Here is a 16606-nt window from a genome sequence, read left to right on the forward strand (position 1 = left end):
CCATTCACTGCCGTAGCGGCGACTGCGATTCCACATGGGAATGCTGATTGGAATGTGTGAGGTTTACCTGGCTGGCAGGGCAAGGTCATCTCGGTGGCTCTCTGAGACACTGGCTCGGTGGCTCGGTGAGACACTGGGGTTCCACAGCCCATGTTTGCGGCCACTAGACGTAAAAGCACACGAAAAAAATCCATCCATTTGGTTTAGATGGACGAGACACACACAAGCAAGACCGTTTTCTTTCCTCGTTTTCTTTTCATGCACTCCGCGTTGACGTTACACGTACCCAGACGCTTGCTTTCCCCGTCCTAGTAGCTCCTCCTTTCCACACCCACATTCGGTTTTTATTCTATTTTGTCAGTATTTCCTATCGAGACCCTTGTCGCAGTTAGTTATTGCTCCGTGTGCGTAGTAAGCTATGCAAAATTTTCCTCTTCCCTCAAGAAAAAAAAAAAAAAAAAAAGAGAGGAGAAAAGAAGGAGCCTGCATATTTGAATGACATTTCGCGATTCCTCATTTTTCGTGCACCCTTGAAAATGCCAAAGGACATCCCTTTGAGGCTTTTGCGCGTGCGGTGCGGTGCGCCTTCGATCTGCATGCAGCGCTTTATGTTGGGGGACGAAAACAGCTCTGATATTTGGAGGGAGAATATGTACCTGTTGTGCCGCCCAGCGTATCATTTTCTAATATTTTTTTTTTTTTGTCTCGTGTACTGTTTCTTTCTCTCACACAGAGCGTAACCTTGAAATATTAAATCGATGACAAAAGGTTCGTAACAAACGGACACTTTTTTATATTCTTGTGAGCTTCATGAAAAAATCAGCCATGCGTTCGGAGATGCAGCAAAGCATTGAACGTTTTTCCGACAAGGTTTCTCCACAAGGCAAACTAACACAACTATTTTAAGCGAGGGAAAACTACAATAATCGCAGTACGACTCCCGGAAATACCGCGCGAAACAAACCGTCAAGGGCAGCGCCATCTTACTACTGTACGGTGGCGCCCTCTGCGGAAGCCGCTCAATACGCATGCGCGTGGAGCAAATGTGCTGTTTTCGTGTCGTCTGTCTGTCTGGCTCCGTCGTGCGGTCGGATATGCTCGGCGCGTCGGTCGTGTTGTCTCGCTGCTGCTGCGGTTGCACATGTTTCTAAGTGCTTTTCCACGTTGTGATCATTTGTGACAGTGTTGTGATGTGTATGCCAACATGTCGGATAATTCACCGCCTGTACTGCGTACGGATAACACATGAAGGTAAGGGCGGATCCGTTGTGCTACCGCTTTCTCTCTTTGAGGTCGTGTATGTTCTGGCGACGTCTCTCCCTCCTTCGAAACAACTGCAAGAATGCGGACTCCCCAGCAAAGTAACAATATACGGAGTCGTAGCGGATTGCCTCTCAGCGGTGCTGTACTTTGTCACTTCGTGTCGTACTTCGAAAAGTTGTTTTGAGAACGGTCCGACACTGAAAATATCAAGCAGTGAAGTTCATTGTCCCCTGGATATGCTGTCCAGAAGTAGCCGAAGTGTGGCGTTCTCAGAACTTGATCTGGCCTCATACGAAAAGAAAAAGAGCAACGAAATTCTATGCAGAAGCTTGGCTGGAATTCGTACCTACCGCTGTTTGTGAAGGCTTCGCCGGTGATAAACAGGATGTACTTCGTAATTGTTGCTGCCCGAGGTTGTCTCGCGTATTATCAACACCCGCGCATGGAGATGATCACATTACGTCTACCTCATTGTCAGTAGGGAACTGCAGTGAGGAGCGTACGAAAGGTCACCCCACAAAGCGTTCTTGGAGTAGTCCTTGCACCGAGGTTCGATTCTTCTTCGAGCCGCATCTTCATGATAGCTATCTTGATTGTGTGCGATGTTGACGCCGGGCCCCATCCTTCGTCAATCGGTCCACTCTTATATTAAAAGGCTGCTCACGAGTTATTTGTCAACCACACTACGAGCGCTGTCCCGTGGGCTGGTTCACTGTAGACTCACTAAATAAGCTTATTTAGTGGCTCTAGTTCACTGCAGTGCGGGGAAGACTGCACAGTTATTTCACTCTGAGTGGTGCTGTGTTTTTATTATTCGAAAGATAAGATCTGTCGTTTTCTGATAAGGAGTTTTATAAGGTTGATTTGACGTATCGTGAGCTGATTAGCGCCCTTCACGCCGTCAAGCAAACTAACCGCTGGTGGGTAGCAGGGATTTTCCCCTGAACACTCCCCCCCCAACACCCCGAAATAAGATTAAAAAAAAAAAACACCACCAGAATATTGGCCAGAAAGGCCGAAAACACCACAAAAGCAGCAGGTATGAGAGCATCACCCCCGTCTATGAGACTGGGTCCTGGGAATATCCCTGATAGGTAGATGCTCCTGGGCCATCATGCCTCCTGGGCCGACTTCACAGAGAAGTGTGACGACATTTGCGTTCGAGGGAAAACCCAGAGCGCACATGGCACATCGTGTGCCGGGATTTGAGACCCCTAGTTTATGGGTACATGAACATCGCTGTTCTGTGCAGCGCACGAAATCACCATCAGCGCTTGACAGAAATGCACAGTTCTAGAATTCTCTGTTTTGTGCTATCTGTCATCCGCGCGCGAGTGCCAGTGCCCATTACACCTGGTTGCTGAAGCGTACTCCGAAGTTCTCTGACCGAGTTACGCGTCGTGTGTGAACGGTGGCCTACATCAGACGCGCTTCCCTGTTAGTTTCAGGTATGGCTGCAGGGTAATCTGGCTTCGAGAAGGAAATTTGCTGTGAGAACGTCTTGGCTTTGCAGATTACAAACAATAAGCGCCACACGATTTGTCTTTTCTCTGACGGTATCTTCTAAGAGCGGTTCTCGATTCTTTTATTCGGCTGGCCTTCTGAATCGACGACGAGGAAATTTTAGTGCCCTCTTCGATACCCACGGCTAAGCCATTAGTAGTTGATGTCTCCCAAGATGTAGCCTCTCGGACATTAGGCGCCAGAGATACTTGTGCTGGTATCACACTCGTAGTGTTTTAGGTATATTTGTTTTTTAACCGGTTTTCCGATGAACTGATAGGGAGACAACCGCCACGCAACCTAGCTGTGACACCCAAAGGGACTCAGCTGTGACATTAAGTTTCGAAAATTCCGTTTGGTAGAGTTCAGCTGTTTGCGCAGCTCCCCTGTTCCCCCTCTCCTCTATTGTCAATGAAGCGACCTCATTGGTCCCTCTTCCCCATAAGGGTCACGTGGTTTCTCCACGACAAACTATCGTAGCGTATTGCGTGAGCTTCTAGCTCATTGGACTCCTTCCACAGTTTCACCTCCACTGACACGCGTGCATCATTTCGATTTCCACACAGTCACGTGTATAGTACACAACTCATATATACGGTTACGAGAAAAACTCTGTTGCAACGGTTTGTTTGTAACGAAAAAAAAAAAGAAGAGAGGATAAATTGAACTAGTCTCCGACTTGTTCTGCTACTCCTAACATAAATTCTCACCTCTCACTCCCCAAAAATACTTCTCATGTGCTCTACCCGTAAGTTCACTGTTCACATGTTCGCTATTCAGAAAACCACTATTCACATCAAAAAATGGCTTGGAAGCAAGCGAGCTGGTGAAGATGATGCATAATGTAAACCCCAAGACTATAGGGAACACGAAAGGACAGACACAACACGAAGTCTCACAGTCTGTCAGACTTCGTGTTGTGTCCGTCCTTTCGTGTTTCCTAGTCTCGGGGTTTTACATTATGCACTATTCACATTTTCACCAGAAGTCCACTATTGACAATTATCACATGATCATGCACAGCGGAAGACAAACCACAAGAGATACCGGAATTGCTGGAGGAATTTTTTAGGTTTATTTTTTTTTACTTGGTCTTCTTAGCTGCAGTGGTTATCCAGGGGCAAAGTTTAGGGAAAAGTTCGCTTGGTACGCTTATACGGTTTCTCTATCTTACATACTCCGGACTATTCCGTACATAAATGTTTCTTTCGTTCTTCATTGTCTGAATTATAGGTGCCATATTGACAGGTTATCCCAGATAAACGTAAAGGACGGTACTTTCAACCAATTCGAACCTGCTTTGAAAGTTTCACAGCGACGAGGGTAAGATAAGCGGAAAAAAATGGGCACCGTGAATACCGAAACCACGGGACCGTGCCGAAACTCTTGCGGCTCTGACATCACAGCCCTCGCCGCCAGTGAGGCAGCGCACGAGAAGTCACGTGCTTGCAGCTGCCAATGGGAGCTAGCTCTCTGACGTCTGCGCTTTGCTCGAGAGTGTGTTCGAGGTCTTGTACCTCGCGAAGTACGATACGTAGAAGAGTAATTCTTTTCTCCTCGGTATATTCTGGCGTGCAGTGCAGTGCGTCCATGATGTACTGAACCACATCTATGAAAGTGACCCCTTTAAGTAAGAACAGTTGAGGCGAACTCAACAACCACGGGCATAGGGACGAATACCATTGTGGAATGTGATATAGAACAGTAAACATGAAAGAACTGATGTTCTGAGGCTGGAACAGCTGGAACAGCATAGAAGGGACAAATACGTACAAAGCCTCAGTGACTTGGCAGTGACTTTCATCTTTCATCGATAGAACAGTAGTTACACCATTGTTGGGGAATTCGCAGAAGCGGTTTTACTCGGCGAAGTTTCGTAACATTGTAACAGTATATTGACGTAAGGGCGTGATAGTGGCCCGTACATTTGGCCAATAAGTGTCAAAGGCAACTTGAGGCCTTGTATGTGGTCGTCCCTTCTATGTTGTTCCAGCCTCAGAACATCAGTTCTCTCTTGTCAAAGGCAGTTTCGCAAGGAAATCATGTTCACTGAACGAACCGTGTTGTGGTGATATTACCGGTCAGTATTCGCACATTGCATTGCGTATCAAGGTATTACCCGTGTAAGAGGCTGTCCAGCGTTGATCTTTCCTGATAATACATGACGAAAGTGACATATGTGTTCCAAGTAAGTCGCATTTTCATTCAAATATAACAGCTTTTTACTGTAATAAGAACGATACCAATTGGCTGACTGGTTCCTCTGCAATCTTCGGCCTTCTCCAGGCCTACGTCACATTGTGACGTGGCAGTGACGTGCCATGCTCGTAAGCTCCTCCCACTGGTGGTCACTTTTCCTGCTAGCGGCATTGAAAGATAACAAACTGCGCTATTTTTCAATGCAATAACCATAGTTTTCATAAAAGAAAATGTGAGAACGACAATAACGAAGTGTCTCCGGGATAAAAGAAGGGTACGGACGCGACAGGATTTCAAAACACCATTCAAGGCTTCGTTTTCGAGCAAATGCTAATCTCGGCAGCTGCGCCGAAAAAGTGACCACCGCCATGGCGGCCAAACGCGTTCGTTTGACGTCATGTGAAAACACCCTATACGAGCGGCTTTGTCATTCGTCGCTGATGACAGTAGCCCATTACATATTTTCCATTGTAAGACAAATGTCACGTTTTCAGTATATCACCATGTAAGACGCGTTCGATGCTGCTCGGAACGTACCTCAAAGACGCTCATCTGTAAGGGGATGATGCACCCTTCAATAAGTGGCGCGTACGATACAGGTATAAGGTCAAGCGGAGAAAGGGGGCATGCTGTGGCGTGGGAATAATTGCAGCTCATGAAGCAAAATCCTGCTTTATTATTCAGGCTATAAGTATTGCGCATGCGCTGAGCAGTTGGCGTTAACAAGTTGAGAAAACTGCTTGCATCCCCCCCCCCCCCCCTCTCATCTAAGCACCCTCTAATTCGCGCGTGTTTCGGTCGTGGATGTGGCTGACCCACATGTGAAATTCAATCGACCACTGTGCTCCACCTGTACATGCACTTATGATGCAGCCGCCTTTTTCTGGGGAGGTTAATCAGCCGCTACATTAGATCAGTGTCACCAGCCAACAGTAATGTGCTGGCTACATTGTGACCACAGGAGTTGTTAGAGTTCTTTTTTCTTCTTTCCTTTTCCTTCTTTTCTCTCTTTTTTTTTATAGGAAGATTAGTTAGCGACCTTTTTGAGGAGCGCTTGTGTGTCGAATCAGCTAGCGCACTGCGTACAGGTTCGATGCAGGACGATCGTTTCTTCGACGGGTGATTTTCTCGGGCAATTCTCATGAGTTGAGCTCCCCCCTATCATTTCTCTCTACTTCCGTTTGTTCTGCTTCTTTTTTCCTTTCGAATTTTTATTCTCATTTTTTCATTGGCAACTTTTTTGTTGATGTAGCCAGACCGGCCCCCTGTCGCGACTTACGCATCTATTTTTTTTTTGTGTCTCTTGTTCCCACCATCGTCGACTCATACGGTACCTCGTTCTGTATTTGTTGAGCGTTGTTTTTCAACTTGAGTACAGACTACATGCATACACATAATTCCCCGACCCTTCAAATCCAACGCAAATAGTGAGGAGACTTTTGTTCGAGATATCGACGGTCGGATCCGGACCTGCGGTTTCTGCTTCAATCGATACGTCCACAGGATCCCTGAATTTCCCGCTTTTATGCGTCCACACCTGATACGTTGAAACACAAAACTGCTCTGTTGAGTCCAATAATGTCGGGTAGTGTACAAGCAGCTTCCATATCATATTTATGTGTGCGTACGTTGGTGGCTTCCGAGTTCTTCGTTCTTGTTAGGCGAATGAAAGGGGTTCCACGGGCTGTTGTCAGCTGTCGCTGATGATGGGTGACTGCCGTAATCGAGATTTAAATCGGGGTAGCATCGGCTTTCCACATACCGGATTTCCCGGGCGGTTCGCGTGCGCGACCTAAACAAGGTTAGTCGTCAATATCCTGCTGGGATGTTACCGCGAGAGATAGCGTCGCGATCTGAAAGAACGGACGTAATCTACCACATATCGTTCGCAGAATCGCTTCTTTGGTGGTCATTCTCTTCAGCCAAGGTGACTCTCTGCACTGTGCTCTTTCGACGTTCCTGTCTCGCGCTGCAACAAAAAATATCGAATGTGTGAGAAATTAACGCCGAAATGCGTCGGTAGTAGTGAATTTGAGTATACCGTACGCTATCGCCTTTGCGTACGTAAGGGATAGCGTTGGTGATTCCGCGCACGCGCAAGACATAAACAGAGCTTTGCGCATTCCACAGAGCCACCACGGTATCGCTTACGTATGCAAAGGCGACATCATACGAAAAACAAAAAGTCACTAATGGGCTATCGGCCCAGGACACATACTAACCCCTCTGTCGCCCACTCCTTCTTGCTGTCCTCTCTCCATCTGTCCACATCTGTACGCCGCTCATAGCGCTAACACGAAATAAAAAAAACGAAAAAAAAAAAACTAATATGCTATGCGTGCGGAATATTCGGAGCATGTGTTGGTGGACAGTGTTCTCTTCATTTTGCTGCAGAATTGCTACATTTCCTTTGTTTTTAACATTGAATTGTATCACCGCAACAAAAATCATTAAAGAAACCCCAAGTTCCTTTTTTACGCACATATGTTCATAATGAACCCCCGAGAATAGGGTCCGAGAAAACGTACACGAACAAGACCTTGTTCGTGCGCGTTTTCCATGTCGTCTGATCTTTGCATCAGCTCGCGTGTCAGTAAATGGAACGTAAGTGGCAATTGGTCGAGTTGAACCAACACCGCCTAGATAAAGGAGAAAGAATGCACATCTTCCTCCCTCGCAACGTCGGGGATGTCGTCTGCTTCTGCCAATCGCGTTTCAAACACAGGCTTTCTGTGGCTACAAGCAGCTGTCCATGTGGCTCATGACGGCTGATCTACGGCCGTCGTGCTACGGCCGCCGTAGCACGATTGTGATTGGCGGACTCCTGATGACTAAGTCACGTCGTTTAATTAAGAGATCGTACTTTGTTTGTAGGTTGTGTTGGTTGTACCAGCAAACAAACATCTTACTTTTGTTTGCAATGGTCTGAATGATGAATATAGTCCAAAAGGGGAGAGCACATAAAATAGACGACAAGCTGTGTCGTCTGCTGTTTTTTGTGCTTCTTCCCTTTTGGAATATGGGCCCATACCAACATGCCCGTCTTTCAGCTCTCAGTTGATGAATACAGCTTCTTCCAAAGTGTTGGGAGAGCGTTTGAGCAATGTAAAAAGAAATAAGTAGTGTTCGTGCCAGTGAAGCAGTGTATAAAATGCCCGAGAAAGATGACACACGGAAAGGGCGCCATTTTTCGAAGCGTCGGCGGGGAATCTGCGCGAACTCGCCCCGAGGCGCTAGAAAGAAGCGGCCGGTTTACCTTGCTGGGCTTTACGTCACCGTCGTTGTCAAGGAACTCGTGGCTGGATCGACGTGGTACAGTGGGGAAAGAACGACGTTCTCTTTGGCCACGATGATGGACAACTTTGACACGAAAGCGTGCTTCAAATGGCTTGGCTCACTGTGCGAGAGCCGGTACCTTTCTGCTAACGGGGAAGATTTTTCGTTTCCGGCGATAATATTTTGCGAAACTTCGTAAAAAGAAAAAAGGAAGGAAAGAAAGAGGTCATGTTTGGGGACCCTAGTTTTCAGCCATATGAATCACGGCTAAAATAATGGAAAAATGTAGTGACTTGGACAGGCTTTAGAATTTATGCTTTTCCTGGCCCACTTTGGGCGTACTCTGTCTCTGTGTCATGGTCGTGCACTACTAAACATTACAGATGAGTCGCTGGCCCTACTTGCGGCAGCTATCGGCGGGGGATGGTTCCCACTGAACGCATGTAAAAGTTGAAGGCGGACGGTTATTGGCTGCTCTGGACCCTTGCTAGGTTTTCTGGACTGCTCTGATGGATAATCGGCGTTGTTTTCTCTATTTTATTTGACTTATTCATAGCATGCAGTATGGCGCTCAGGAGCAAAAGGCTGCATAGCATGAGGAGTTTCCAGGGCTCCATCATGTTGCGGTTACAGCAGCGCAATAAATTTTACATGTTCCTACACAGACAAAATGAGAAGAATGGACTGAATTTATATACATAACAGTAGGTGTAAAGTCGGAACCATTTAGTTGCCAATGTATGGTATTGTGTTGTAGAATACGCAGTTTGTACATAGAGGGTGTTTTTTTTATTCGTTCGTTTTTTTATTAAAAAAGAAGCTATAAAAGCAGCATAGATGGCGTTTTTTTTTAGTTGAGTTATACGGCCAGGCGGACATCCTCTCGATGAGAGTATGTAGCTACAAGATGTCTCATTACCTAAAATTCACTAATTAACTCTTTAATTCGGGGCTTGCGGGCAAACCTGAAGCAGCAGAATGGAAGGTATTCCTCGTTAAAGGCCATTTTGTTTTTCAAAAATTTGAAACGAGCACGTACGTTGAAATATCCATCGCCTAATTTTGCATATACAAATGAGCAAAAAAAAAAAGTGTCTATGCTGCTCTCGTAGCTTTGTTATAAAAAGTCCACAGCGAATAAACAACACTGTGTAGTATTCGTCAAAACTAGGGATGTGCCAACCGAATCCGCGAATCCTTGAATCCACGAATCCTAGGCAGGGATTCGAGATTCGGTAATCCGAATCCTTGTGCCCAAAACGGCGAATCGAATCTTTCGAATCCGCCGACCACGTTTGTTCGTTTCTTTTTCAAATTGGCTCCACCGGAGTCCGCCGAAAGCCTCATCGGCCGACGGGTGTTTTCTTGTTTCTTTGTTTACATTGCTCTGGACTGAAAGAGTTCAGGCAGGAACTGTTACATTACAAGTTTTAAAGTCATATGGTTTTGCTTTTGATTCTTGCTTTAGCTTTATGGAAATAATTCAGACTCGAGAATTTATGCATTTCTTGTAGTCGATGAACAATATGTCGAATAAATTACGTAAATATTAAATAACTTAAATAGATATGGGTATATCTTCTCCCGAAACTTTTTTTTCATTAAACAAATGTATCATATTCTGCTTCAAAACACTTTTCAGTAGCAGTTTTTTTTTCTTGGCTTTTTGAACTCTTTTTAAAGAAAGGATTCGAAAGATTCGTGGATTCGCAGAACTTTCCTTGGATTCGGATTCGCAAAATTCTGGATTCGTCCCATCTTTAGTCATTTCGTAGTTTATTCCCTTGTACACGGTCCGGTCAGCACTTTCTCAGTAGGCGCACTGCCGCGTTAAACCGGTACATAAAAAATGGTGGTAGCCAAGGTCGTGCTGAAGACTGGGAGGTGGTGGGTTCGAATCCTACCACCGGCTGTGCTGTCTGAGGTTTTCTCCGGGTTTTCCGAAGACCTTCCAGATGAATGTCGGCACAGTTCCGCTTGAAGTCTGCCCAGGACGCATACTAACCCACCTGCCCCCCCCCCCCCACTCCTTCCTGCTGTCCTCTCTCCATCTGTTCACATCTGTACGCCGCTCATAGCCACAGTTGCTTCGCGGTGCTAACACGGAATAAAAAAATGCATTAGAAAAAAGCCCTGGTGGTTATTGGGTCATATAGTACCGGAACTCGACAGCTGTAAGCTGTCGTTTCACACGTTCATCGAAACGTGCTCAAGCGTATACTCTTTCCGCGCGAAACGTGTTGCTGTGAGCAGCCTTCGCCCCTTCCTGCGTGCAGCTCCCCACAACCTGCGTAATGTTGTCAAGTCCACTCCTCGCCTGACGCAAGTTTGCCTTGTGCCGATTCCGGTCATTTCTGTGTGTACGTACGTAGCCTGTACGTCAGGAAGGAAGGAAGTAACGTTGATGGAATGGGAGGACGCGGAAGTATCTCTTTACTGGTTACGTGTATATACATGCTATATATACTCCTCGCCATGCTCTTTTTAACACGCGGCCATCCTTATAGTGTAGCTCGTGTTGTTATTACCTGGCTCTTGGCATATATTTTGGAAATGAGTCCGTCAGTTTTGGGCACTCGTCGTTCCTCGTCTTGTCAGTCGCATGAAAAGTTGGCGAACGGGCTCGCGATGAAGCGTTGCTAGCAGTGGTTTACTCAGAATAGACGACTTTAAAAAGATGCGCGCGCCACCAAGCGCGCGGCGCAAAGCAGCATGGGGACTTTGGGGGACACTGCTCTGTCGTCTGCTTCGGTTATGGCTTACCTCGGCTGACGCTGCTGCTACGCACACCGGGAATGTTGTTGTTCTTCCTCTACCTCCGCCTCCGGCCGTCTCGTAATGCTTCAAGTACTACATGGCGCTCTAAGTTCCCATGAGCCCTTGCGTGCCACCAGGTGGCGCTTGCTCTTCTAAAAAGGTCTATTCCATCCCTGGGGGTGTGTCAGGCTCTGCACTCGTAAAACGGAACTTCACCACATAGCACGCTCCTAGCCAGCCATCATCTCGAATGACATCGTTCTCTCCCCTGATTCGCTGGAAACGGGAGGCGTACGCCATGTCTGTGACAATTACGAACAGCATAAGTGTCACAAAAAAAAAAAAAAAAAGAAGGCGTACGCCTCCCGTTTTCAACAAATAATGGGAGAGAACGATGTCATTCGAGATGATGGTGTGGCTAGGAGCGTGCTATGCGGTGAAGTTAATTTTTAAGAGTGTGCAAATGGGGGTGGGGTGGGGGTGATGTCTCGGCATGCAGGATACTCCCTTGTACTTTTGTACTCTTCGACAAAATGTTGCGTAATCTCAAAATTTTAGGGGGTGTCTCCCAGATTTGGAGGGGGGGGAGGGGTGTTGGGTGGGTTTGGGTAAATTACTGGTTGTTGGTACACGATTCCGTGTAGGGACGTAGCTCTATATACATAGCATCAGACATAGCGGAACTGAGGAGTTATACGTGGGTTCACGTTACGATACTGTTGATTGAGGCCCTACTTTGTTTTTCACGTTCAGTTCTCGATAAACTCGAAAATAGACTTCAGCAGGATTTTCATGTTTCTTTTTTTTTCTTTTTTTTGGGGGGGAGGGGGGGGGCGTGGAATTTTGTAGGTAGGTTTGTGTTGTGTGACACTCGTGACTTCTGGTATTTTGGCCTTTTTGGAAGGTACTTTGGGGAGTGTGTTTGTATGTGTGTGTGTGTGGAGGCGCTGGGAAAATTCCTGGATTAGGAGGACATTAGTCAGTGGCAGCTTTGAACGGCTCAAAGCGTTTTAGGCAGAGGACACGGAGCTTCTCAGGTTTGTCTTGCTGGAGCTTTTATCGACTCATATTTACGACTCAGAACGAAGGTAAACTCAAACCGCCGGAGCCGGCTACTCCATGGTAAACAAGCTTGAGCATAGGGCGAACGCTGAAGACGACAGGACTTAACTTGTCGCGTTGTCTTCAGTGTTCGCCCAGTGCTCAGGCTTCTTTACCATGGAGTTTGTCCACCAGCTTGCCTGCATATATGTCGTTTTATCGGCAATTCTATATACAGTAACCCCAATCTCATCTGGTCACAAAATTTCGATCCAGCGCTCGTCGTCGCCCTTGGTTCTCATGATTGCGATAAAAAAAAAGAACGGGCGTACTAGACGTCTTGAAAGAAAGCTACGATGGATGCCCTCGTACGTCTTCTTGATTCTTTGGCTTCTGCTTGTACGAGAGCGGGGAATGTCGACGCCTCGCACTTGACAGTTTTCGGCTACACCCTTTTTGTGCTGCACGCGCCGACTCTATTTAGGCGTCGCGAATCTCACGGCCGATACGACTTCTAAGAACAATGTTGGGCTTCGCCGTCATCCGTAGCCCGGACAGGCTTTTGATTGGGCAGTATGAGTCAGATCCTGTTTCCCAGCTTTCTTTGTCTTGTAGGGCGCTTAGTATTGAATCGAAAACGGATCTGATGGGAATGTACGACGGAGAAATGTTTTCTGCTGTTTCCCACCTCACATGGCTTGTACTTCACATTTTTTCTCTCTTTTTTTTATGCCAGTTACTAACGGTTTACAGCTACGTTTGCTGGTGCTTTTTCCTGATAAATGTCGTTTTTTTTTTAAATTCTAGAGCAGAATTCGCACCGTAGAATTTAACTGGTCGACATATCTTGTGACGTGTATATGATCCGATATTAACTGGAAAGAAAATGTTTAATCGGTTCTCGGGCTCTCTGCCGTGGTCATTCGCCGCAGCCCCATTTATCACCGCGATAGCTCTCATACTTGAATAGGGTTCAAATTCCATGCGTTTGACACGTGCAGTATCTCTTACATATTCCATTTTTCCCGTTTATTCTGTGCAAGTCTCATTATTTTTGTGAAGGGTGGGTTAAGCAGCAAGCGAGCTGGTGATGAGCATCCACGACCGCGAAATTCCGACACGAGGGACAAGGAGGGGCGTACACCCGCAACGTCTCAAACGTGTGTGAGACACTGCGAGCGTTTCTCTGTAGCAGTACACTGCGCTGTAGACAGCTTGTTGATAGCGTGTAAGGTCCCTGTTGAATGTAGTATCTCCTACGTCGTTTTTCGTACACTCCCGCTCTCGTATTGAACGAACCCATCGGTGCATCAGAACTGGTTCCGCTCGCCAGCAAAGTGAGCCCGTGGTCTTAGCATTTTTACGCGCACATGCGTGTCGGGTACCTCGGCCTAACGAGCGTATACGCTTGATCGCTTGCCGTCCCTCACTCGGATGCCACGATCATCGACCGCGCATTTCCAGTGACAGTCCTCGGTTAAGTACCTGCGCTTAGTCGTGGTAGCCACCGGGACATCGAGGTGCAATTAGCGCAAAGACTGCCTGGATCACGTATGCGGTGACCACAGACATGAGCAGACACGTTGAGCGTTGAAGTGTATATTTCAGGTAGATAATGCTCAGCTATCACAATCATTGTCTAATACAATAGAAGATATACGTTGTCTTTGAACATAGTATTAGAAGCAAAAGGGGGTGGGGAGTGGTCTAATAGGATTCTCTCTTGGATCGACCGGCTTAAACTGTGTTGTCTGAGTCATTCGTGGAAGTATCTGGGTGGTGGTGGCGGTGGTGGGGGCAGGGAACGGGGAAATTGTCGAAGAGAGAGAGAGAGAGAGAGAGAAAGTCCAGTTGAGCCCTGTTTACCAGCGCTTGAAAACACGGTCTTCTGAAAGGGCTTTCTGCCGAGATCGCTTTGGGACGTAGTGTCCACTGACCCCGAGTTGGCATAGGGGAGCCGCTAAGCCTGAAGGGAAGGACGTAAGTAAGATGAGCATTAGGCTTCCAAAATTAGTGGTCGTCGATCATGTGGAAGTACAGTGAGTGAGAGAGAGAGAGAGAGAGACAGAGTGGGTAGTGGGGTGTGAGGCGTGCTCCGAATTGTTCCTGATCGTTGCGCGTGAGGAAAGTGACAGGTATGGGTTTAGAACGGAAACGAGAGAATAGATAGGTAGCGAGCGAGCTGATGGTATAGATCCGTAACTTAAAAACCCGAGACAGGAGAACAAAAAACGACAACACAGACAAGGTCTTCTCCAGTCTCGAGTCTTTAAGTCATGCATTTAGAAGGGAAGTCTACTCGAAAAAAGAAAAGTGGTAATATAGTTCTGTCGGATATTCACCCGTGCATCCTCATGTCCGTCTGGTCCAAAAGCACAAAAAATGACATCGACGCACTTCTTTAGCTGTCTGCCACTGGACCTGGTCGTCACGCTTTCCCGGTTGGCCGCTCTTCCATGCTTCTGTTTCGGTGTCTCCTCCCATAGTTTTGTTTCCTTCTGGGCCAAATGGTGGGTCTCTGTGTGAAAACTGATGATCCACGAAAACGTGTGGTTCAACGTCTCCCAGATGGACAATAGTTAGTGTGTACCACCATGCATGGGACGCCGCGGCGAAGTGTTTCCGAATTTGCATCCTAGTTATTAGAAAAAAAAGAAAGTACGTTCTGACCATTCTGTACAATCGTGCCGTCATCGTATCCGTCGGGTCGACATATACCTCCCATTGTTGCATTCAGGCTTCGATAGCTTCTATTGTCTCCGGCAAAACCTCCTCGTTCGAGAGAAAGTACGTTGCATAAAATTTTGAGTGGCATATCTGCTGTCAAGTGCAGGCTTGGTCGCAGAAGCTATTGTTTGACTCCCGCAGCGTATATACAGGTGCTCCGTCTTCGTCCACATGCATCACCCAAGTGGGGAGTGTAGAGAAGTCATTGAGTGCGCCGATAGGTCAATGTCACGTAGCCGAGGCAATGTACTGAGTGCGGTAGCGAGAAGAGATAACGGGATGAATGTAATCGCGGCAATAAGTGCAGACAAATGACGGGATTGAAATACGAGTCAGCTGGAAAATCATTTATGCATAATCAGTCCTCGCTGTGCTGTTTTCCTTTTTTATTGAAACACGACATTTTCACAGTGTGCTAAAATGAATTGATTTCTTTAACGTTTTTGACGATGGATTCAAGCCCTTGTATACAGTGTAGACAATCCTGCTCTTTGAATCAGTTCATAAGGCGAGTCACGGCGAGTGTATCGGCTATAGACGAATCAATATCAGCGTCTCCATCGCCGTGGTGCGTGCCATCCTCTTGAAGCACTTGGTTAATCACTCAAATTCATTTCATTTTTAGTCATTCATTACATTTATTTTTTTCATGTACGTGGATGGACACCAGCGCAAAAAGTGGCCGTGGCAACTTGGTGCTGACTTAAAATGCTTGAGACATCCGCGTCTCTAGGCGTCGCAGACTCTCAGGACTAGCTAGTCGGAGCCATCAAACATCAGAGTTAGATTGTGCTACGTTAGATATAGCAAGAAAAAAGAAGAAAAAAAAGGAAAAATTGACTGAAACAACGGATAGCTAACAGCTGGCTAGCCTGCTACGCAAGCAAATATATGTGTGTGTCTGTAAGATATAGTAGACAACTATTTGGCAAGTATGTTACAGAAAAGCATAGCAAAGTGGAAAGTACAGAGCTATTAATATGTGGAAGGGCACCGGAATGTGCATAAGACATATAACAAAGGCTTGGAACGTCGTCGCAAAAGCTGAACCGGCTAGTCCCTCCGCAGCTCCCTCAAGCCTAATGGTGTGGTGCATTTGGGTGCACCACGTCATCCGCTTTAATTGTAGTAGCGCCTGGCTCATTTGCTAACAGCTAACAACCCATGAATGCAGAGCAGCTCGTCGTCATTTTTTGTAACCAACCTCTTTGCATGGCTCTCTTCTTTTTATTATTTTTACTTATCATCCCTCCCTTCTACTGGACGAGGGGATCTAGTCGGTCCAGTGGACGTTCATGTCGTTGTGAACTGTTTCCGGAGAAGCAAAGCGAGATGCGCTCGCCGTTTTCTGCCGTTCTGCGCGTGAACGCGACATCCATTGACTGGCCAGAAGCAATCGAAAGCCGAGATGAATCCTACACACAACCGGCGGTGCGTAAAACCTCTTCTCGACGTATCATGTGGTGGGCGTTCGGGGTGCGTGGCCGAGACAGCTACGCCTTCTAGCCGCGTGACGCAAGACGTTTTCATTTTCAGTGGGCCGACGCTCTGCGGCGCCCACCGTTACACGGAGTCCTTGAGATGCCTCGCTATTGTACGGGTGTGAATTCACAGCTTGGAGGGAGAGAAGAATTGCATGTTTGGAATAGAAAAGCGAACGACGCATTCCTTAGCACGTTAACGGCATTATACAACGGCGATTGTTAGGGGTTTTAGCGTATCGCGTACGCTGCAACTAAAGCTTTCCACAAAATAGCCACGCGGATACACCTGCACAGTTGGCGCCATCTGGCCGCACAGTTCTTCATAGCACAACCGTTAGGCTCGTGCCGTTAGGAAA

General features: G+C 46.9%; 1 protein-coding gene across 11 annotated transcripts in view; it reads left to right on the plus strand.

The window, feature by feature from the left end:
* Window positions 1-16606, plus strand: part of LOC135368501 (rap guanine nucleotide exchange factor 2-like) — a 167132-nt gene that overhangs the window by 122060 nt on the left and 28466 nt on the right. The window contains exon 1 of one of the 11 annotated variants that reach the window (XM_064601844.1): window positions 1066-1251. The exons of the other annotated variants lie outside the window; for them this stretch is intronic. Within the exon in view, the coding sequence (XP_064457914.1) occupies window positions 1246-1251 (6 nt within the window). The 5' untranslated portion in view covers window positions 1066-1245. Of the gene's footprint in view, window positions 1-1065; window positions 1252-16606 lie in introns of those variants that run through there. 11 annotated transcript variants of the gene reach the window in all.

This window comes from Ornithodoros turicata, chromosome 9 (genome assembly GCF_037126465.1).
Source record: "Ornithodoros turicata isolate Travis chromosome 9, ASM3712646v1, whole genome shotgun sequence".
NCBI classification, from domain to species: domain Eukaryota; kingdom Metazoa; phylum Arthropoda; class Arachnida; order Ixodida; family Argasidae; genus Ornithodoros; species Ornithodoros turicata.